The sequence below is a fragment of the Cupressus sempervirens genome, chromosome 6, assembly GCF_028749045.1.
Source record: "Cupressus sempervirens isolate cs-2001-9-10 chromosome 6, ASM2874904v1, whole genome shotgun sequence".
Taxonomy (NCBI): Eukaryota; Viridiplantae; Streptophyta; class Pinopsida; order Cupressales; family Cupressaceae; genus Cupressus; species Cupressus sempervirens.
In genome coordinates this window covers 63,002,748-63,026,091 of record NC_143123.1, presented here as the reverse complement: position 1 = coordinate 63,026,091, position 23,344 = coordinate 63,002,748, and the positions used below count along the sequence as shown (strand labels likewise).

The window sequence follows — 23,344 nt, the reverse complement described above, 5'->3', positions numbered from 1 at the left end:
GATGGCTTGGCTTCTTTTTTTGAAAAGCGACAGCTCGTTGTAGACCTGAGTAAGACTCAAGTTATGGTCTTAAACTATCTGAAGACCTCACACCTCTACTTTTGCTTTCAAGGCTAGGAGATCAAGATTGTATCTTCGTACACTTACCTCGGGATCAAGTTCTCTAGTCCTTGTTTTAGCTTGAGACTCGCTAATTAGCCAGGGTTAATAAAGGGTTGGGTTCCCCTGCCATACTGGACAAGTAGTGCTTCAAGTATCACTTTCAGGACACTACTTCCAAATTGCCCCTCCTAGACTCTTTGGTCAGACCGACATTTATATGGCTCAATGGTTTGGGGCCCCTCCCTCCTTGATTTCGATTGGTGTTTGATTGAGCAAGTTCAAACACTCTTCCTCAAATGTATCGTCATATGGCACCGTTTTACTCCACACAGTGTTATCTTGGTTGAGTTTGGGTCACAACCATTCAGGATTGGTGTCATCTTTGACATGATCTAGTTTCTTCAATGTCTCAAGGGCTTTGCGGCTTCTGTTGACAGCTGCCACAAGATACTCCTACTTGACTCACTACTCCTCAGTCATTGTCACCAACTCGGATCTGACTACCCGTTCTTGTTGTTGGTACGCTCAAACCACTACTTTATTGGCTTTGATCAGGATTGAGATTGACCATCTCCCTCCTTATCAATTTTCTCCATATGTTCCCACTCCCCTGCTCTCCTCTCGGCAAGATTTGAACAAACATGTTTGACTCGATATCTACAAACAATACATGAGGACGACTTGGTACAACCCTCCGGGAGGATTGCGTCCGCAAATGGCCTTTTATGTCAACCACTTCTCGAATATCCTGCACAGGATTATCATGTGCCCTGTTTACTTGGCCCGACGATGGTGGCACACCCTCTATATCTCTCTTGGTTCCTTCAGAGTTGACTCCCACCAACTCAGGTCTCAAACTAACCATCACATCGATAGAGAGGACAAGATTTGTCACATATGTACCTTAGTGAAGACGAAAACAAAGACCCACTTCATTTTCCGTTGTCCCATCTATTATGAGATCAAAGGAACATTCCACTTCCTTTTCAAAGATTACAGGTCCTTAACGAATTTTTTTGAAGACTTTGACCAACGTTGTCTAGCGCTCTACCTCCAGGAGCCACATAGTTTCGGAGTCGTACTTTGCAGCTCCATTTCCCTCAAAGCCAAGCTTCAGATCAATATATCACCGACTTATTCACGCCCAAGCCCCCCCACCTTAGGACCCTTGGTAGCCCCAAAACTTATCCTTCAATGTTGAATTTCTTTCTACCTCAGAAGGACTCCTAGTCCCTTTCTTGGCATTCTCTTTTGTGCTCTCTTTTGTTTTCTTATTTGTTTCGCTCTTTCTCAATCACCATTTGGAGCTCCTGTTCTGGGTTGTGTTCCTAGTTGTAATCTTTCAATCCCCTAGACCCTTGTCAGTCTCTTGTTAGACATTAATAAATTATCTTATCTTATATTTAGAAGTGTATGGAATTCATTGTTCATGTTCTATTCTCTTTATGAAAATGCACAAAAAAAAAACTGAGATGTTCTTATTTGATGAAGGGTTGATACCACTTGATTAAGGGCCACACCACCCATACCACCTCATAGCTAAAAAGTTAATGACATAGAGATAGAGAGAAGACAAAATGCTTTACAAAGCATATATTAATACTTGAAATGTCTTAAAAATTCACCAAAAAATATCAACTTCTTACAAAATGAGAGAGAGCTTCCAAACTAAGATTTTGCACCCTAAGATCTTCACCTCAAGAGCTTACACAAGAAGAGCCTCCACCACAAGAGCTTCCATCCAAAAATCTTTCATCTCAAGCGCTTACACTTGAAGAGCTTGGTTACAAATTCTCATATGCCTTGCTTATATAGGCACTTACCACCCAAGATATTAAAAATACAACCGATGTAGGATAAAAGGCAAATACAACTACCTTACAATAAATATTAAATTCTCGCCCAATTACAACTAAGCAACACCTTGTAGTCCAATTAGAAAATTGCATTGCCTTTGTGGGCTAAAGCAAATATCAAATGCATGATTTAAGGAACTTTCCACAAACTTCTAAAATGCCACCTACACACCTCGATAAATGAAATGACAATTTTTTTCATTTTTTAATTTTATTCCACCTATGCACCTTGGTAAAAAAAAAATTCTCTTCTTATTTTCATTTTTTAAATTTTTTTCTTCTATTTTCGTCACTTTCTCTCTCCATTTTTTTCTCAAGCAAGAGGTTCTGAGTATGTAGACAGATCGCCGACTGTGAGGCAGTTTGCACCAGGACTGTATTTGTGGATTGTCAAAGAGTAAGATAATACCTCCACAAAGAGAACATGGTGGAAGCGTCAGAGGAGTGACACCTGAGGGTTCTAGGAGCATTTTGCATCATTATTTAGCTCAAAGAGATAACCCTATAACAAAGATAAAATGTCTACATTCACTAAGCATGCAAGTATAGATCCATTGCTGAAACACTTGGTCTCTTGGCTATCCCTACTTACAATTTCTTACCTACATTCCGCACATGTTTAAGATCTGAATGCTATATTGCATTAGACAAGCCTGATTTTCATCTTCGAAAAAAAATTCTCAAATTATTATGGGGCCCACTGATATACTTTTCCTAAAAATACCAAGTCTTGCCAAGCACCTAGGTCCTCAGTGCCGCAGCCTTAACTCAACCAGCTTGGGACTCCTGGTTTTCAGCAAGTTTTGGTGAGTCTTATGAGTCTGATCAAACTCTCCAAGTACCTGGGTCTAAATTCCTCAAGCCTTGGCTCAACTCAACTATTTTGGAACTCGCCAAGTTTTTCAGCAAGTCAACTATGATTTTCAAATAAGCATTGATTGCTTAGCATAATGAAAGAATGACAGTATCAGCCCAATTGCTCTAGTCCAGACGAAGAACAGATTACCCATGCTTAATAAATATGAAAAACTATACAGAAAAACCTGAAGCAGTATACACAGCCAAGAGTAAAAGTGTTTCCTCAAAGCCCTTGAAAACAGTCATTCGTATTAGGGGGAAACTTATCATTTTGTAATAATTGCTGATTCTCTAAGTAGAAAATTATCACATGATTAGAATAGGTAGCTATTCTATATATGGTAATAATTTCTATTAACGAACAGATGAGTTGCAAATCTGGTTGACACCAATCATCTGCCAGCTTTCTTGACAATAGAAGGGGCATGTGAACATTGCACATTGTGATCGTCGTCCTCCATTAAGAATAAGAATGATTCAAGATAACTATGTAATTTACCATCCTTTTTATCTCCAAATACTAAACAGCATAGGATAATCAATTTAGTTCCATTCCGAAGTGAATCCCAAACAGTCATTTTACCTTTAAAGGTCAAATCATAGTAGCACTTCATTGACATGGCATCATGAAAGTATAAATGAACTTCAAAAACCCAAGTTTAAATATAATGATTCAAGATAACTATGTAATTTACCATCCTTTTATCTCCAAATACTAAATAGCATAACATAATTTAGCACCACTCCAAAGTGAATTCCAAACACTCATTATACCTTTAAAGGTCAAATCATGGTAGCACTTCCTTGACATGGCATCATGAAGGTATAAATGAACTTCAAATAAATAAGTTAAAAAACAGTGAAAACAAAGCAAGAATTTGGGAACTAAATAAAGAAGTACAAGTAGTAAAAACTGAGGAAAAAAAATAGTTATATTATTTCCAGAGTAGCAGGATACACCTCTGTCGCTCCTTTAGCATGCATGTCCCCATATCTATATAGGATAGAGATATGATAATGATATGGCATGGATACAGATTGGATTTTCTACCTAGGCATACCCAAAAATCCTTGATTTTCCGACTGTGCCAAATACTACGCAATTTGAATTTTTTTAATTACTGGCATGATCTTCCTAAACTTAACTTAAACAAACTTCAATCATACAGTTTTTTCTTAATATAAACAAAAACCTACATCGAATGAGGAAGACAAATAAAGAGTTTTTCTATTTCAGGGACCCATTAGTTTTGGGGTATCTTCCAAAACAACTCTACCATTTTTTGAATATTGTATATGTTTAAATCAGCTTATTATTTTGTATGCAGAAATTATATGTCTATATTGCTTTTGAAGTAATGAAAATATCCTGTAATAACTTAGGAAATCGTATTAAATGTACGTGTATTTGTTTTTTATGAATGTCATATCCATATTGGGGGTCTTCAAAAATGGCTGGATCTGCATCCATGCAACTTTGATAATTTCACGTCCTAAACATTGCATATAGATACAAACACATATATACATTCTAAAAACTATAATTATTAAAAATAATTGTATAAAACTTTTCTTGCAGTTGAGAGGATTTATGTAAAAAGCAAGCAGCTGGACCTAAATGGTATGTCATTCTATCATGAAGCAAGCCTACCATATCAAGGGCAGTCCTGTATCTTTTACTTAAATCCTTTACCAAAAAGGTAAAAATCTTTCATTGTGATTTAACATTTGCTGTCTAGAAGCAATCCATTCGAAGTGAAACTTTAAAAATATTAAAATAACATAACCTTAACTCTTGACAAAAAATATTCAAGTGCCTTTGCTCTATGATTTTGTATCTATAGGAGTAAATATATTTACACACACACACACACACACACACACATATATATATAGAGAGAGAGAGAGCAGTAAATCTTGGGATAGTATGGCAAATTAGGTGGTTCGTCATTACTTGGGATTAAGTGCATGTTTTTCAACTGTAGTGATACACTGTGTCAAATGTACCAACCTAAGATCAATCTCCCATACCACTGTTTATCAACAATCTTGGATTTTAGGTTGACCTATTCCTTGTCATTCTCCATGCAATATATTTGAGTCAAATCTTAGTATCCATGAAAAAATACAGATCTGTTTAGAGGGGCAACAAAAGGGAAAGAAAGCATAACCTGCCATGGGTACAGCTTGGTGATACCCTTTTTTTCATAAATATCACATATTTTGTCTGGAAGCCATGAACGGAGTTCTAGACTGTTTTTCAAAGAAATAGTACTTGATGGTGTACTAATATTCTCCTCCCTACAAGAAAGCTCAGATGGATCCTTGCCTTTTGTTCCAGCCAGTCTCAATGCTCTATGGTGAGAAATAGATAGATCTTCTACTGCTGGACTATCCTTACATATCGCAGCACTCCTGTTTATTACTGTAATCTTCTTTCCATACCCTTGATTCTCTGACTACAAGTATGAAACAGACACAAAGTTCAGCATTTAGGTGTCATGACAAATCAAAGTGTGAAATATTTATTAACAGACAATTCAAAGCATAAAAAGAGTACGGTCCTCACATTTTGAGTAACATTATCCTTTAAATGTTCCCTGCCTGAGGTATCTGCATTAACAACCTCAGTGACTACACAACCTTCGGCCTTTGAAGAACAGTCTGAAATTTTTAGGGCAACATCATTCATTGGTCAATTCTATTTGAATTTGTATCAATGTTACTAGCTTTCATTAAATATTTTGAGCAGTAGGACTAATAGCAAATGTTAGATGATTTCTGCATAAAACAATCTTCCATATAACTGAAAGGAACTTACCTCGAGTGTTGTTCATAGAGATATTATCCTCAAATAGAAAGCTAAAATGTTTAACTGGCAAAGCAGAGCTTCCTATACAGTTGGTTTTCGATAGCCCCGCGCTTCCAAAATGTATGTTTTCATTGTTTTCTGTGTATTCCTCTTGCATGGGCACTTTAGAGGATGACGCACTCAAGTCAGGAGCTTCTGAAGCTGCAGGATAATCCTCCAGTCCAGTTGCAACTGATTCCTGAAGATTATTGCCAGATGAAACCTTCCTTGCAGCATTATGAGACTCCAAATTTTGGGTATAGAATACCTTACATTGTTTTACTTTGTCAGAAAACAAATTCTCTTGCACATCCTCACTATTTGTGTGTGCAAAAGCATGACAATCACCCTGAGCATTATCATCTGTTCTCGCAGCAACTAGACCATCTGCAAACTGAATTGCATCATTCCAGAACTCATCTCCTGGGGAAAGAGAACTACGATACACCCATCCTAGAGTTTTATTTGCAGACCCACCATTCACTGCAGCATTGGGAGTAAACGGAGATATGCATTGTCTTCCATTTTCAGGCGTTGATGTTGTATTTGCAGACCCTTTAACAACAGTATTAGGAGTCAATAGCACTATCTGTTTTATTCTGTTTTCAGGCGTTCCACTACACTTTCTCAAGATCTTAGGATTTTCACTTATGAAAAACCCATGAAATTCCAATGGCCCGTCAGCTTCAGAAATATGCTCAGAATTTTGCATTGCATCAGACACTGAACTTTTGGCACTAACATCCAATCCATCTTTGAAAACCCTGCTCGTTTGTTGCACTATTTGCTTATTGCTATCATTTTCCTGACACTTGAATTTTACAGTTACATCTGCAGACTGTCCTACTGGTAGCTCTTGTAATTGAGATGTACAAGAAGCAAATACTTCATTTCCAGTATTGCTTGCATGATTAGTCAACTCTCCATCGTGAATACAAGGCCCATCCAATAATGTTTCTTGCGGGTCATTACCATCTTCTACACTACATTGTTTTTTCCTCAAAATGTCCTTATATGGAGACAAGTCAGAGACACTTGCTGGTCTCTTGTTTTTATTTATCTTTTGTGATACCAACGGTTCCTCATTTGAAGTGGCTTCCTTTAGCACAAGTCCACTGCCAGGATAAAAACTCAGCCTTAAAATCAAAATTCAACTTTGACTTGAATTCATTACAATAAAATAATAATATAGCTCAAACCCTAATAAAAAGACATAGCAATTTATTAATGCTTTACCATCAAATGCTAATATAAAATTACCTGGAACACATTGCCAGAAAGCTATTTGCAAACAGGCTAAGTTCTTCACCATGTCCATTATGGGAAGATATTTGATTTTTAATGGGCAATCCAGCAGATGAAACCCCAGCGTCAGAATGCAACAATTCAATAGAACTATGTTTCTTGTCAGATGGTTTCACATTTTCTTCCAATAAGGCTGAATCAGAATACAACTCTTTTCTATGTTGTACTGTCTTTTCTTCATCATTTTCACCACTCACCTTACTAGATGAAGAGAATAACTGAGAACTTGAACATGGCTTGGATATTAAAGAATTTTCTTGTGAAGTTTTCTCTGGCAAGGGAGAATGCTGCTTAACTTCAAAAGTCAAAATTTGCTTAGATGTACCTCCTTTCTTTGAGTCATGATTACTTGAACGAACACAATCAGGAGAAAGAGATCCATCGTGCGGATTCACTAGATAGCCATCCAAACTACACTTTGCATTTGGAGAGCTTACATCCTTACTAGTCTTAAGTAGCTTACCCGATGGAGATGAGCATTTCTTCTTTTTGGAAGGGAAAAACTGCAAAAAAAGATCAAGTTGATACAACAGATGACTTATAAAGAATGCTAAAATCACTCAATTCTTAATATTTGAATAATTAACTCTATCTTGATGATATAATCTTCAAGAATATCAACAGAATGATCGTTTTGTATTTAAAGCTCGCAAAATTAGGTAATGTCAAGAAAACAGATTGCATTAAAATGAGCCAAACTTCATTGTTTCTCCAAGATGATAATCCTTCATAAATTTGAAAAAGCTTAAGCATGAAGAAACTAGTATTTTCAACATTTTATTGGGGTTTAGATAATAACAATGCATAGCTTTTCAAAGTCGACCCACCTGCAATTCTTCACTGTGGACTTTCAATACAAAAGTTTTACAATCATGCATTGGACCCAAGAAAATCCTTCATTATTTCCCTCGTTCCCCCTGTGGGATTGAGAAGCAATGACCCTTTTACATCTATGCAGAGCTGGCCAAGAGACAGCAATGCATCAAACCAAATGTAATAAAAATAAAGTTTTTTCACTATTGCTATAAGTCCACATAGAGTCAGCACCCAAGCACTATATGCCATATCAGCACTTCAGGACCACCAATATTTCTGCAAGATCTTCATACTAGTTCTTCTATTCAACGTCAAGTATCAATCAGAATATGAATAGCAAGAGATGCATCCTTTGCAAGCAGCCTTGTGGATCTGTTCATATTTCACATATTCCCTTACCACTTCTACGAAGTTAAAAGTGTCTTTTTTTCTTATGGAAACAAAGTTTAAGACCAGCCTTTGAATTTTCATTTACTTTTGTAGGGATCAATAAAGCATGTATGTATTTGTCAAGGTTTGAATTATAACTTCCTCTCGTGTTGCAGCGGCAATATTTGATTTTGATACATCCAGAACACATTGCAAGTCTTTTATTAAAATTGCAAACTAATTGCCATGCTTAAAGTCATAATGGTTCGTGATTACAAAGTATTCCTTCTAGACCTAACAACAATAATTGAAGTTCAATGTAAATCAAAAGTTATACATTAAAAACACCCTTCACAATTATCCATACATTTAACTACATATTTTTTATTCCTTTAAGTCCTTCAGAAAAGCATTTTATTTAAATGATCCAATTATTATATGCCTCAGGATTTGTTCGTGCTACATATTTTTTGTGCTCAGATGATTCTTACATATATGTTTTAGTATTTCCTTGTAGAAACTATGCATACTAATCCTTGCACACTAATTAAAAATCATACATGCTTTGAAGCAAAGCTGTTGAGAAGGCTGTCCTTCAAGTTGTATTAAATAGTTCCTCATTTAAGTCTTTAAAGGTGAAATCAATTTTCGGGTTCAGTTTGTTTGAACATTTTAAAGTTTCCTTGTCTAAGAAGGTTTTCCTAAATTGAGCATCCAGTTAGCATCAAGGTTTCTCTATTGATACAATGCAATTTGGACAACATTCAAGGCATATTTCAAGAATGCAGCGGTTGTCTGCATGTTTTTTCATTACAAAAGAACATAATAGATTGTCTTCGACATGCCCGTACAATCCAAATGGGTGTGCAAATTATAAATTCACAAATGAAAAATGAAAATCAAGTGGCACAGAATCAGCTGGATCAAATAGTTCTCAACATCAACTATGGTCTACAATTAAAAGAATGATAACAAATCAAAAGCAGGTAACTATCTCAAGTTATATAATATAAATTATAACAAACATGCATGTTACCATGAAGCAAACTATGTCATGGCCGAAAAGATATGTATGTAATGGAAACCCGCCGGTTATAACTTCGTGAAAGACTTTGCAAGAAAGCTCTAATACCACTGTAATGGGCACCTATTGGTTATAACTTCGTGAAACACTTTGCAAGCAAGCTCTGATACCACTGTAATGGCTCTGATACCACTATAATGGATACCCTAGAAATGGCTCTGATACCACTGCTGAAATAATATTAGTTCTCACAATGATAAAATCAAGTACATAGCAATGTATTCCAAAGGCCAAACCCCAAGGGAATGACGTCTAGAATGTTACAAGAGAGGATGAACGTCCTCTAATGCCAAGAAAGATATGTGACTCACACATCCAAGCTCTTATCAAATGCAATTCACAATCAACCGATGCTAAACAATGAGACTCTCACCCCTATTTATCCTTTTCCTTCACCCTTCTAGAAGGAACTAAAACATTAATTAATTGCAAGTACTAGAAGCTTCCCCTTCCAATAATTAATGCACTCTCTAGAAAATCCTCCCTTGCAATACAATAATTAATTGTGCTTCTAGAAAATTAAATTACTAGAGGCTTCCCCCTTTCCAATAATTAATACACACTCTCGAAACTTCTCCCTTGTAATACAATAATTAATTAAATTAATTAAATATAAAGTCACCTTTTAATTTTTAATTTATTTAATGACTTTATAAGAAATTAATTTAACTACTAAAATGGAGACATTACAGTCTGCCCTCCTTGAAATTGCTTGTCCTCAAGCAATTCAACAACACAATGAACTCCAACCTCCACCTGGATCCCAATTGAAGTAGTATGTGACATCCCTGTGGGCATTAAACTAACTGCAAACCAGCATCATCAGGACCAACCATATATCATGAACCTAGCACCCAAAACTTGTGTTGATGATGTAGAAGTCAGAATATCACCAGAAGGTAACTCCGTAGAAGATCTACGAAAACTCTTATTCCCTGTATCCACCCACATAATATATATTGGACTGGAATATTGATCATCACCAACATGCATTGAAAAAGATGTAGCTATAGGTGAACCATATGTACTCATGCCAACTGTATCAACAATAGGTGTAGCCACATCAAAATATATGGACACAAGAACAACACTAATTGTTGCAACAGGAAACTGAACTGAATTTGTAGTTGATGAAAACTCATAATCAACATGTGCACCATTATTAGAACATACATCAACCACTACATGCATACTGCTAAACTCCTCATCGGATGTTTCAACTAACACAGAAGTGGCTGCTGACATGACAACATCCTCGCATTCTCCTAATCCCACTATTGTTGCATCGCCATCCCCTGACAAAGCCTCATATGTGGACTCCTAACTCAACACCAGATTGCGAATCAATAATATTGGAGCGTAAACCCACATCTACCGACTCCATTGAAACACCCACATCACCAACATCATAGCTAAGTGGCTCTATATGTGTCTCGATCCCACCTGAGGAATCAACTACCTTCTGCACTGGAGCAACATACAAATCGTCAATGTTGATGCCCATCTATCTAGCCATAAGCTGCAACATCATATCCATTCGCCTATTCTGCTCCTCTAATGTACCCAGTAACCTGAACGTTACATTTTCTTGATATGGACCGATATACATTTTGTCAAACACTTTTCCCTCTATCCAGCTGTCCCAAATTCCCTATAAAACCTCCACAGAATGGCAGGACTTATAGCTCTGATACCACTGTAATGGGCACCTACTAGTTATAACTTCATGAAACACTTTGCAAGCAAGCTCTGATACCACTGTAATGGGCACCCTGGAAATGCCCAAGAACTAAACCAATTGCTGAAAGCGATTTAAATGTCTTTGCATAAATTTCAATCCACACAAAATGAGCAAGAAAGAATTTATGCAAATTGAAGACTGAACCACTGCTGAAATAATATTAGTTCTTACAATGATAAAATCAAGTACAAAGCAATGTATTCCAAAGGCCATACCCCAAGGGAATGACATCTAGAATGTTACAAGAGAGGATGAATGTCCTCTAATGCCAAGAAAGATATGTGACTCACACATCCAAGCTCTTATCAAATGCAATTCACAATTATCCGATGCTCAACAATGACTCTCCCACCTCTATTTATATTTTTCCTACACCCTTCTAGAAGGAAACCAAATATTAATTAATTGCAAGTACTAGAAGCTTCCCCCTTCCAATAATTAATGCACTCTCTAAAAACTCCTCCCTTGCAATACAATAATTAATTGTGCTTTTAGAAAATTAAATTACTAGAGGCTTCCCCCTTTCCAATAATTAATACACACTCTAAAAGCTTCTCCCTTGTAATACAATAACTAATTAAATTATTTAAATATAAAGTCGCCTTTTAATTTTACTTTATTTAATGACTTTATTAGAAATTAATTTAATTGCTAAAGTAGGGACATTACAATGTATAACATATTTGGAGGGAAGTTTACAGTTGCAATGTTCCCTTTCTGAACTAGTATTAATTTTATATAATTATAAAAAAAATTAAATTTATAAAAAATAAATGAACAAATAAATAAATATTAATTTTAATATAATACAGTTATGTGACAGCTAAGTATTGAAGTCTCTGAAGAGATAGTATTGGTAACCATTGGATGAATTTCAAAAGTATTTCTGAATGCATCTGGCTGAATGAAGTTCTCGTATTCTAGGTAATTTAAGTGAGGAGAATTGATTGTGCATGATTAAAATGTGTCTAAATATATCCTCTAATGAATAGAAATCAGTAATAGACTCACTTGAGATCATATTGATTGATTGATTATTGCTGACTCTGTTGACTGAGCCGTCTCACGGGACGAGCCTGAAAATGTTTATTTGTTTTGTCACAGAAGTGAAAGTGTTACAATTGTCTGAGGATTATTTAGGAGGGTCTTGAGACAAACAATAAAAGATAATAATTCTGATTATGAATCGACAGCAGATATTTGTGCCTTGACAATGGAGAATACAAAGTTGAGCATAATTATTAATCCGACAGATTGAATACAACAAGGCAGACTATGAGACATTACGACATTATAGAAGAGCAGAGCTATATCAAGTGGAAATTTATTTCATTAAAATTACCAGGCTAATACATGACAGGAGTCTGCACCAATAATAACTTTAGTGGAGAATATTTCCCGATTGGCAAATACTTAATGTCGGCAGTTTGAAAAATGGCAAATAAACGGATCCGATCAGGGTGGCCAATTCACCCCAACTCTATAAATTTTTTGTATCGATATAAGGGTTTCGCTAATAATATCTATGTGTGTATTTAATATTTTCACCAGGAAATTTGGAAGTGTGTCTTAATTGATGATCGATTTCGCCAAAGCCATGAAAAGTTCTATTTGCCTGAGGCCCCAACTCACCACTATTACAAGGTAATTGGTAAATACTTGCTTATAAATAACAGAGACCGAAAGGTCAATTTATACAAAAGGAAGAGACGATGTTTCCTTAGGAAACAATCGTAAAGAATAGAAACATTCTATTCCAGAGAAAGCAAAAAACGAAAGCAAACTAAAGCTAAAGATATTTACAAGATAACCATTAACTAATAATAGACGTCTTATCTATTATTGTAATACCCTCCCTTAATGGTTAATCTATCTAACACACCAAGCTGTCCTCTGAATTTGACAAACTTATCAGGACCAAGAGGCTTGGTGAGAATGTCTGCAGTCTGATCTGAGGTAGGAACATACTGCAGATCTATAGTCCCGTCTTCAACCAGCTGTCGTATGTAATGACAATGAACATCCATATGCTTGGTTCGTTCATGGAAGACTGGATTCCGTGCTAACTTGATAACGCCTTCGTTATCAACAAACAGAGTAGTCGGTCCTGCTGGTGACATCTGCATATCCCCAAGCATCCGACGAAGCCAGACAGCTTCACATCCTGCCTTAACAGTCCCTCTATATTCAGCCTCTGTAGAAGAGAGAGAAACTGCCTGCTGCTTCTTACTGGTCCATGTAACTGCACCGGATCCCAAACTGAACACATATCCAGATGTTGACTTTTTATCATCAACAGAGCCTGCCCAATCTGAATCTGTGAACCCACTGAGTTTAGGATTAGAACTCCGAGAATACAGAAGTCCATAATCAGAAGTGCCCTTCACATAACGAAGCACACGCTTTGCTGCCATCCAATGATCAGCCTTAGGAGCTGTCATAAAGCGTGAAATATAGCTGACTGCGAAGCTGATATCAGGCCTAGTAGCAGATAGGTAGATGAGGTTGCCTACTAGTTGCCTATACGTAGTATCATCAACGGAAGGAGACTCAGACTTGGCTGACAACTTGAGACCTTTCTCCATAGGTGTAGATGCAGGTTTGCAATCCTGCATTCGGAATTTGTCTAACAAGGCTCTGGCATATTTGGATTGAGAGATGAATATACCAGAAGACTGTTGCCAAACTTCAACACCTAAGCAATAATGCATGAGCCCAAGGTCAGTCATATCAAAAGACTGGCATAAGTGTTGTTTGATTCCCTGAATCAAAGATGCCGAACTGCCAGTGATGATCAGATCATCCACATAGATAACCAGAAGGATGATGTCACTGTCAGTAGTCTTGATGTACAGATTTGAGTCTGAAGAACTCCTCTTGAAGCCTTGATCACTGAGGTACGTATCAATCTTGATGTACCATGCCCGAGGGGCCTGCTTCAAACCATAGAGAGCTTTTACCAATCTGAGAACCTGATGGTCTTTACCAGCAACCTTGAAACCAGGAGGCTGCATCATGTAGACCTCTTCATGGAGATCACCATTCAGGAAAGCACTCTTTACGTCCATCTGATGGACCTTCCAGCCAAACTGTGCTGCCATGGCTAAGACTAATCTGATGGTGCTCATCTTTGCAGTAGGAGCAAAGGTCTCCTCATAATCAATGCCCTAATGCTGAGAAAAGCCGTTTGCCACTAAACGAGTTTTGTACTTATCCAAAGTACCATCTGATTTGTATTTGATTTTGTAGACCCATTTGCAGCTAATGGGTTTCTTCCCTGGGGGAAGATCAGAAAGGACCTAAGTGTTGTTCTTCAGCAGGCTCTGGTGTTCAGATTGCATGGCCTGTTCCCACGCTGGAATTCCTTTAGCCTCGGAATATGTTTGAGGTTCAAACACACTGTGAATGTTGGCCATAAGAGCAAAGTTAACAGAATCTATAGTTTTGCTCTTTTTCCGAGTAGTTCTCCCATCAATGAGCTCATCATCATGAAGATCAGCAAGTGTCTTAGCCCACCACTTAGGCCGGAGAGGAGAATGACCAACAGTAGTACTAGGAGATGCTTGATCAGCAGGATCCTGATCAGAAGAATCTGGATCAAACTCAGGTGACGCATCTTCAAAATGACGTGATCCTGCAGGAGAAGCCGGAGGTGGCTGTACAGGTATCACTGGCAGGACTGGAGCTGTAGGAGCTACTGGAGCCCTCCCATCAGGTGGACCTAATGGAAACCGAACTCCCAAATCATGAACCTGCATAGGCTGGTCTGTTGGATCAGGAACAGGAGAAACAGGCATGAATGGTCCTCGTTGCTCATCAAAGACTACATCGCGGCTGTATATGAGACGAGATGTCTCAACATCAATAAGGCGGTAGGCTTTGTGAAGACTGCTATATCCAGCAAGCATCAGTTTTTGACTCTTGGCATCCAACTTGGTGCGTGAAGCATCAGGGATCCAAACAAAAGCAAGAGAGCCAAAAACCTTCAAGTGACTGATTCTGGGCTTGCGACCTGACCAGGCCTCTTCCGGAGTTTTACCTTTGACCGCCACTGTGGGTGACCGGTTCAACAGATAAACTGCAGTGTTAACTGCTTTTGCCCAAAAACGCTTCGAAACATGTCTGTGTTCGAGCATGGAACGAGCCATCTCGGTGATTGTCATGTTCCGACGTTCAACTACACTGTTCTGTTGTGGCGTGTGGGGTGTGGTGAACTGGCGTTGGATGCCATGTGTATCCAAGAAGCTGGAGAAAACATTAGAACAAAATTCCCCCCCCATTGTCTGATCTAAGAGTAATAATAGATTTTCCAGACTCTTTTTCAACTAAGGGTTTAAACTTCTGAAATACAATAAATGCATCGGATTTCTTTTTAAGGAAATACACCCACATTTTTCTACTGAAATCATCTACAAACAACAGAAAATACCTATACCCAAGAACAAAAGGAGTGGCCATAGGGCCGCAGATATCAGCATGAACAAGCTGAAGTACTTGAGAAGCTCGCCAAGAATCGCCACTGGGGAAAAGTGTGCGATGTTGCTTCCCAGCCTGACATGCGTCACAAACTCCAAGGTGTTGGGTTTGAATCTCTGGCAAACCAAGAGCAAGCTCATCCCAAGCAAGTTGTGAGAGATAATGCACATTTAAGTGCCCATATCGCTGATGCCAAAGTGTGCTGATGGAAGATCGCCGAGCAGCCATAGCTAAGTCCTGAGAATCACCAGAATCAGTAAGTCTGAAAAGACCATGATCCTCAAGACCAACTGCAACAGTAGACTTAGTCGCCCGATCAGTGATGGTGCACTGATGTGAACTGAAGGTGACTGCCAAGTGTGGAGAATGTCGCAGCAACTGACTGACCGAGAGTAGATTTAGTTCCATCCCTGGAACATAGTACACATCAAGGAATATGAGCTTCCTACCAACAGACTGAATTTGAATGTTGCCTTTACCAACAACCGTGTACTCTTCTCCACCACCAAAGATAACAGAATCTGAATAAGGCTGGTAGTCAGTAAACCAGTCTCTGCGGTGAGTGAAATGTCGAGAGGCACCTGAATCAATGTACCAGGCAGATGACTGTACATGATCTGCAGGTCTTTTAGCCATGAAGGCATAAAAGGCAGATTCCACCTGCTCAGTGTGCTCTGCACTGTTCGCTTTGGGTTGCGAACCTGATTGCTTAGACTGGGCAGCTAAGTGTTTCCAACATGCAACCTTCATGTGACCATACTTGTGGCAATAGTTGCATTGAATGTTCTTTTTGGTACCATCGGATGCTGGAGTAGAAGACTTCTGCTGAGATGGTTGCTGAAACTTGCCCTTATCCTTCTGAAAGGATTTCGCAGCAAAGGCTTGCTCAGTGGAGGTGGAACTGGAGCTGCTACCGAACTGTTGTTTCCACCGATCTTGCTGAAGTAGCAGGGTGCAGAGATCAGTGAACTTTAGTTCAACCCCAGTAGATGTGATGTTGAGAGTCTCGATAAAATGCTCATAGGAATTTGGTAAACTCCGAAGAGTGATTACCACAATATCCTCTTCCTCCATCTTGCGACCGATGGCAAGTAACTGATCACGGATTTCCTGAATCCGATTCAGGTGTGCCTGGAGCGAGGTGCGCTCATCCATGACAATAGAAAACAGAGTGTTTTTCAGAAAGAAGGCTCTGCTCTTGTCGGAAGTCTCATGAAGACCTTTTAGATGTGTCCAGATTTCGGCCGCTGTCTTGCCAGATGGAATCTGAGAAAGCTGGTCATCAGCTACGGAGAGTTTGAGAAGCATTACTGCCTCTCGATTGTTCAGATCCCATGTATCTTGATCAGGACCCGGAGAAGTCGGACACTGCTTAACACCCAGAACAAGTTGATCGGTGTTTCGATATTCGAAGATTGCGATGATGCGCTACTTCCAAGTTCCATAATTGCGACCATTGAATTTGGAATTATGCTCGAGCAGAATATTTGTCAGAGATGCCATGGCACGTTTTTCAATGAAAAACTGTAAAAATTTGTGAAGGCACATTCTTCGAGGCAAAAATACGGAAGACCCAAAAGAATCAGAGAATGACCCAAAAGAGAGCTCGAAAAACCCAGAAGGAATCTGCTGTCATTTTCTGAATCTGCTGGCTCAAAAATTGAGGCACAAAAATTGAGGCACAAAAATCGAGGCACCCAGAAAAAACAAACGACAACCTAGTTGAGCTCTCGAAAAACCCACCAAGAATCTGCAAAAAAAAAAAAAAAATTCGACCCCAAAAATTAGGGTTTCGAAAAAAAACAGCCCTAGCTGAAAAAAGCTTGAAAAAACTTCAGATTTCTTGATGAAAAATGGTCGAATCTGCTTCCCAGAGCATGATGACAGACTGAGACGGCTAAGAGCATGAAGATTTGATACAGAAACATGCAGATTTTCACCCCAAAAACGCGAGTCTTCAAAAAATGGCCACGATTTCCACGCGATTTGCAGACCCGTAATTCGGGAATTTCTCCAAGCGAAAAACCCTAGGTGGGTTTTGGAGAAATTAGCTGAAATAATTTTGGAAAAATTTAAACAAATAATTTCAAGAAGAAATTATAAATTTTTCCAAAAAAATTTAAGTATTTAGCTCTGATACCATATTACAAGGTAATTGGTAAATACTTGCTTATAAATAACAGAGACCGAAAGGTCAATTTATACAAAAGGAAGAGCCGATGTTTCCTTAGGAAACGATCGTAAAGAATAGAAACATTCTATTCCAGAGAAAGCAAAAAACGAAAGCAAACTAAAGCTAAAGATATTTACAAGATAACCATTAACTAATAATAGACGTCTTATCTATTATTGTAATAACCACAATATTCGCCAATTCTATTACAAGCCCATCCCTAATAGATGATCCATAAATTGCCTAGAAAAATTAAATAAGACGTGTTAGAATTATACAGGATTCACCAAATACATGTATACCATTTAAAATTCCTGCTGAGCTCGTCAAATAGGGATCAGTATAAATACAATGAAAGATCAGTTTTATTTTTACACATTTTGGTCAGTTCTAAGCTCTCAAATTGGATCAATAGCCTAGTTTCAGACCAGGAACAACCGTTGCTGCATTGCCAACTGCTAGTGCACACTGCAGCAGTGCTACTCACTAAGAATCTGAAGTTAAGTGATTATTTGTTTAGCAATTAAAAATTTTTAAAAATTACAAAATGATACTCAATTTGAAAATAGTTTAGAAATTATCTTGTTGAGCTTGTAGTTCACTTTTTTTTCTCATCAACAGTCGAAATCATTTTCTATTTAATTTATTGAATGTTATATTGTATAAAATAATATAGTACCATGTATTTTGGGGCAACATCTATGCACTACACCATGTAATGATTAATTATAAATTGAGATACACTGAGTATAATATTTTTTAATTATTTAACAATTGCAGTAATGAATTTTTAGGAGACTTTGATAACTCTAATGACAGCTTCAAGAAAATCCATCAGAACTTCAGGTCAAAATAGACCATACATGTTGATCTGCGATCATCCAACGATCATTAAATTGACTTAGATTACTGTAAATAAGTAATATACTTAATTAAATCACAACTGAAACCTTTCATTCATTCAATCCAACACGTCACACCAATAGGCATCTCCTTTCCGGAGGAAGTTTGTAGAAATGTGTATCCTTCAGAATTTCAGCTCGAAATAAAGCTCATGTCATTGATCTGCAATCATCCAACGGTGAATAAATATATCAATTATTACAGCTTATGCCACGTGGGTATGAGCAGGTGTGTGTCGAGTGGGTCCAGGTTGTTTAGGGTTTAGGGTTGCAAAGTCTACAAAATTCTACAATTGGCTGCCAGATTGGTATTTTTTGAGCTGAAGTACTAAGTGATGACAGCTATTGATGATAATACTAAATGAACATTTACTCCCTGATTTCATTGAGATTTGGTGTACTTTCATTGGCAAGTAAGGCGGTACAACCTCCCAGCAAAAGGCTTGATGGAATGCTTAAAGACCACAAAGCAAGATCGACGATCGTTTTAAAGATACTAATAACTATCACTTGGCATGAGTGGCTTAAGGTAAGCGAAGTCAAACTGTATTGCATGACATATCCACGACTCCACTATCAAATTGATCATTTGCCTATAAGTTGGACATTGAGGTAGCTCCACTTCATAGTTCATTGTCCAAAACTAAAAGAGTCTAACTAGTGGAATTTGAAGAGCTCAGAGAGATGGACATCAACCATACTCTAGTGATCGTTTGTAGGAGAAGTCAATAAGAAGCACCTAATTCTGGTACAATTGAATGACCTTACCTACATCGTGCATTCAATTTTGAATGTGCTAAGTCTAAAGTTTGTTTGCAATAGTGCCTCATAGGCACAAGGTTAGGTCTGACATTCCATTTTTTTTCCCTAGTCATGATCTTATATGCACGAGTGTCCGAGAAGTGGGGGAAAAAGCTCACCCAAATGTTGTTTCAGCATTGATGTTGTGCTTAACAATGCGGATGGGAATATCCACATTCCCCTGCCATATGAATACTATAATATCCCCGTCATAAAATAGTCTATTAATCAAATCTTTGTTAATGGGCCGATTGATTTAAAATATCTCGAACCCATTTTAGTTTTTGTTTCTGTAGCTAAGTGTAGCCATCGGCTATCTTTGTACACCCTCGGAAAGTTTTCCCAACAGGTATTTAAGCATAGCTTGTAGGTAGTCGTAGGTATGCAATTTGGATTATTTTCTTTGTACTGCAAATTCCTATTGGAGTTCTGGATTGTTCGCCATTTCAGAAGTGAAAGATCTTCCCTACTTGGCTTTCCGGTTTTAGTGGGATTCATACCTCACCCTATTCCATCGCCTATAATATTTCGCTCGGATCGGGCAAATCGGAGCACCATCTTGTGGCAAATATTATCCGAAGATTATACATGTTCTATCTCCATTCGTGTTTTCGCATTATTTGATGAATTTGGGTCTCTGAGTTATTGCATGTCCAAACATTTCTTTTCATACATCGTTCACTTCTCCCTGCACAAAGTAGTTCATCTTTCTGTGTGTTGGCAATATGACCAATCAATCAAATAAGGTGAGATATGTGATTGTCATTTATGGCAACATATGTTTTGCAGTTTAGTCATGATTATTTGTGAAGGAAAATTGTCTTAAGTATTGGACAATGTTATAGCAGCATGACAAAATTGTTGATAGTGGAATATTCCCTTGGAATATTATCTTGCACAATTAACCCTAGACGCATACCAGTGCGCATGTCTGTATGAGTAACCTAGTCCAAGTTATGGAAGAAATACTAATGCAGTTATCTCACAGTGCAGAACAGAGCATGTCAGCAAATTGACTTGTACGACTTGCAGAATTGTTTTGATTACTAAATATTGATGAGCCGACTCTAAGGATGATATGTGAGCTGACTAAGGAAGAATTTATTGATATGTTTCATATAAGTAAAGAACTTCAATTGCGAAGTTAATATGAATGCAATATTATGATATATGATGCAAAGCAATGTTATGTGAGATATAATGCAAATTGATATGTGCGCAATCACTCGTTGTATGAAGAACTGTCAATCAGAAGAATTGCGAAGTACAGCAAGTGATCCAGTATTGCATGTATATCTATTCCCTTGAAGAACTTATTGTATAGTTGCATGTTAGGGCAGTGAGCTCTTCTTGCATACATTTCTATGTGATCCACCAATTCCTAACAGGGTTGAGGCTTCTAACATGGCCTAGTCTCCTAACAAGGTCAATATCCTTAATTGGATTCTTATATATAGTGAATCATCTTGTGGGTTTCATCCCCACCGGGGTTTTCGCTTGGCCAAGGTTTCCCTAGTTAACAAAATATGGTGTTATGAGCTCTCTTTGTGCATGGTTGTTTATACTATTCAGCATTATTGGTTTACTTCCTTATGCATGTATTAAAGTAGTTAATAATATCCAATTGTGGGCAAAAAGATTGAAAACATTGATTCACCCCCCCTCTCAGTATTATCTATTTCTAACACAATGTGCCTAAATTGTCCTACTATATGGAAACTTCCCATTTCCCTCATTCCATCAACCGTACGGCCTAACTCAACATTCACCAACTCCCCCCAAGTATACCTTACGGCCTAAGTGCCTACCTCACGATTATCATTGCCACACTATATAGTCATTGCATCCTACACCGTACAACCAAGTCTCCTACATCATACAGACTATTACTCCACCATACTTCATTCTACCACCCTATACACTCTTCCCTTTGTTGTTGGTGTACGGTCCTTCCATTATACCGTACTGCAACATCCTCCCTCTACCCCATACAATCTATTTCAGCCTAGCCCCCTCTATCGTACAGACTCCTACCTTCATGTATAGACTGTCATTTGTACCTAACCATTCATTGTTGTGTACTTAGACACTACATTGCTAGGTGGGTTCATTATAGTAGTATCAGAGCTTCGATCCTGCCAGCCTGTGGATAGTGAATGAGAGTTTATAGCCGGAAGAGAAGAAGAACCCATTCCGTTGATAGAATGGCTGCCGAACCGAAACCCACAGTTGTCAAACTCATGGAACTACTAAGAGAACTTGCGAGGAATCAAGCACAGATCAATGATACTCAGCAACTCATAAAAGAGACTCTCAAGAAGTTGGTAGACAATAAAATCCAAAGAACAAAATGGTCACAGCAGGAACTCGGTGTCGAGTAAAGCAAATTCTCATCCAGTACGCTCTCGACCTTCCATGCTGTCTTTTCCCCCATGGACGGAGGCACCATCCAGAGGGAAGCAGCCGATCTTTGAAGAAATGCAAGGATAGCTAAGAGAAGACTGGAAAAATGAGAATTTGGAGGAAGATATATTCTACAAAGATTATGCAGATCTGAAAATGAGATATTCTGGAGGTAGAAACAGAGGATATTTTAATGATGATCTCAGAAGGAAGTTGAGTGAAGTAAATTTGTCACCATTTGACGGATCTGGAAAACTATCTGCGCAAGGGTGGGTAATGAAGGCCGATACTTACTTCCAGCTTAATCCCATGTCAAAAGAAGAAGCAATTAAATTTGCGGCCTTACACTTGAAAGGAGTTGCGCATGAATGGTGGCATCACGACACCATCACATTGGGGCATGATCAAATAAATACCTATGCGAAATTCACTAAAAGATTGATAGATCGATTTGACGATAAAGATCCGGAACTCAATTTCAAAGATTTGGCACAACTGAGGCAAACTGGATCGGTTGACCAATACATTGCGAAATTTCAGAAACTCTGTTTTGGTCATGGACATTTCTGAAAGAAGACGAATAGTGCTCTTCATGGACGGACTGATAGAACCACTGAAGGGTTGGGTAAAAGGGTTCAATCCTGCCACCTTGTCGAAGGCCATTAAGAAGGCAAGGAGTATGGCATCATCAACAGCATCATCCTCACGAAGTTACTCACATTCCAAACCGCCAGTGTTTCCGAGGGATAGAGATAACACACCTCCATCGAGAAAACCGTCATTGGACGAAGCTACCAAACAAGAGCTCCGAAGGAAGAAACTATGTTTCAACTGCAAAGGACCATGGGAACCTGGCCACAGATGCCTTGGGAAAGAAAAAATCAACTCCATTGAGTTTGTGACCGATCGTGAGGACGAACAAGAAGATATACCCTCTGAAGACAACCAACTCGACAACGACACCAAAATTGTTGGTTTGAACCATACGGAAAGAATTACAGCATTGGTATGGCGCAAAAGAACTATTGCCCTAGTCAATAGCCCGAGGTGCACAATTTTTCATGTACGAGGAACCCTTCAAGGACAAAGGGTTATGGTGATCCTCTATAGCGGAGCCACTCTAAACTTCATAAACTCATCTCTAGTGAAACGAAGACGTCTACCTACAGAAACACACGCAAGATTCCAAGTCAAGGTTGCCGAAGGGACTCTTCTGCCCTACACACACCTTGTTTCTTAGCTAAGTATCACAATGGCAAATCACACGGTGACCGAAAATTTCCTCATAGTGGACCTTGATGACATGGAGGTTATTCTAGGCATACAATGGATGGAGACACGTGATGAATACACTCAGAGCTTCAAACGGATGGACTTCACTTTTGGGGTTGATGGAAAGAAGGTTGTTCTCCGTGGAATGGCAAATGAGGGTCCAAAGGAAGTCTCTGCACATCGGACGGAGGCAATTTTTCGGCATGATTGCATTGCTTGGGCTACACATTGTTTTGTCTCAACAAAACCTATAAAAGGGCGACAGACACCTCCCCAAGATGATGATCTCCAAAATATTTTGAGTGATCATGACAGAGTTTTTATAGACATTCCTC

The 23,344-nt window shown here is 38.3% G+C and overlaps 1 protein-coding gene across 2 annotated transcripts in view; it reads right to left on the bottom strand.

The window, feature by feature from the left end:
* LOC149551135 (MUS308 and mammalian DNA polymerase-like protein) overlaps positions 1-23,344 on the bottom strand; it is a 245,060-nt gene that overhangs the window by 209,998 nt on the left and 11,718 nt on the right. For both annotated transcript variants that reach the window (XM_089786704.1, XM_089786705.1), the window contains exons 2-5: positions 6,928-7,475; positions 5,638-6,782; positions 5,386-5,480; positions 4,988-5,275 (exon numbers count right to left, since the gene is read on the bottom strand). In XM_089786704.1, the coding sequence (XP_089642830.1) occupies positions 4,988-5,275; positions 5,386-5,480; positions 5,638-6,782; positions 6,928-7,475 (2,076 nt within the window). The remainder of the gene's footprint in view (positions 1-4,987; positions 5,276-5,385; positions 5,481-5,637; positions 6,783-6,927; positions 7,476-23,344) is intronic.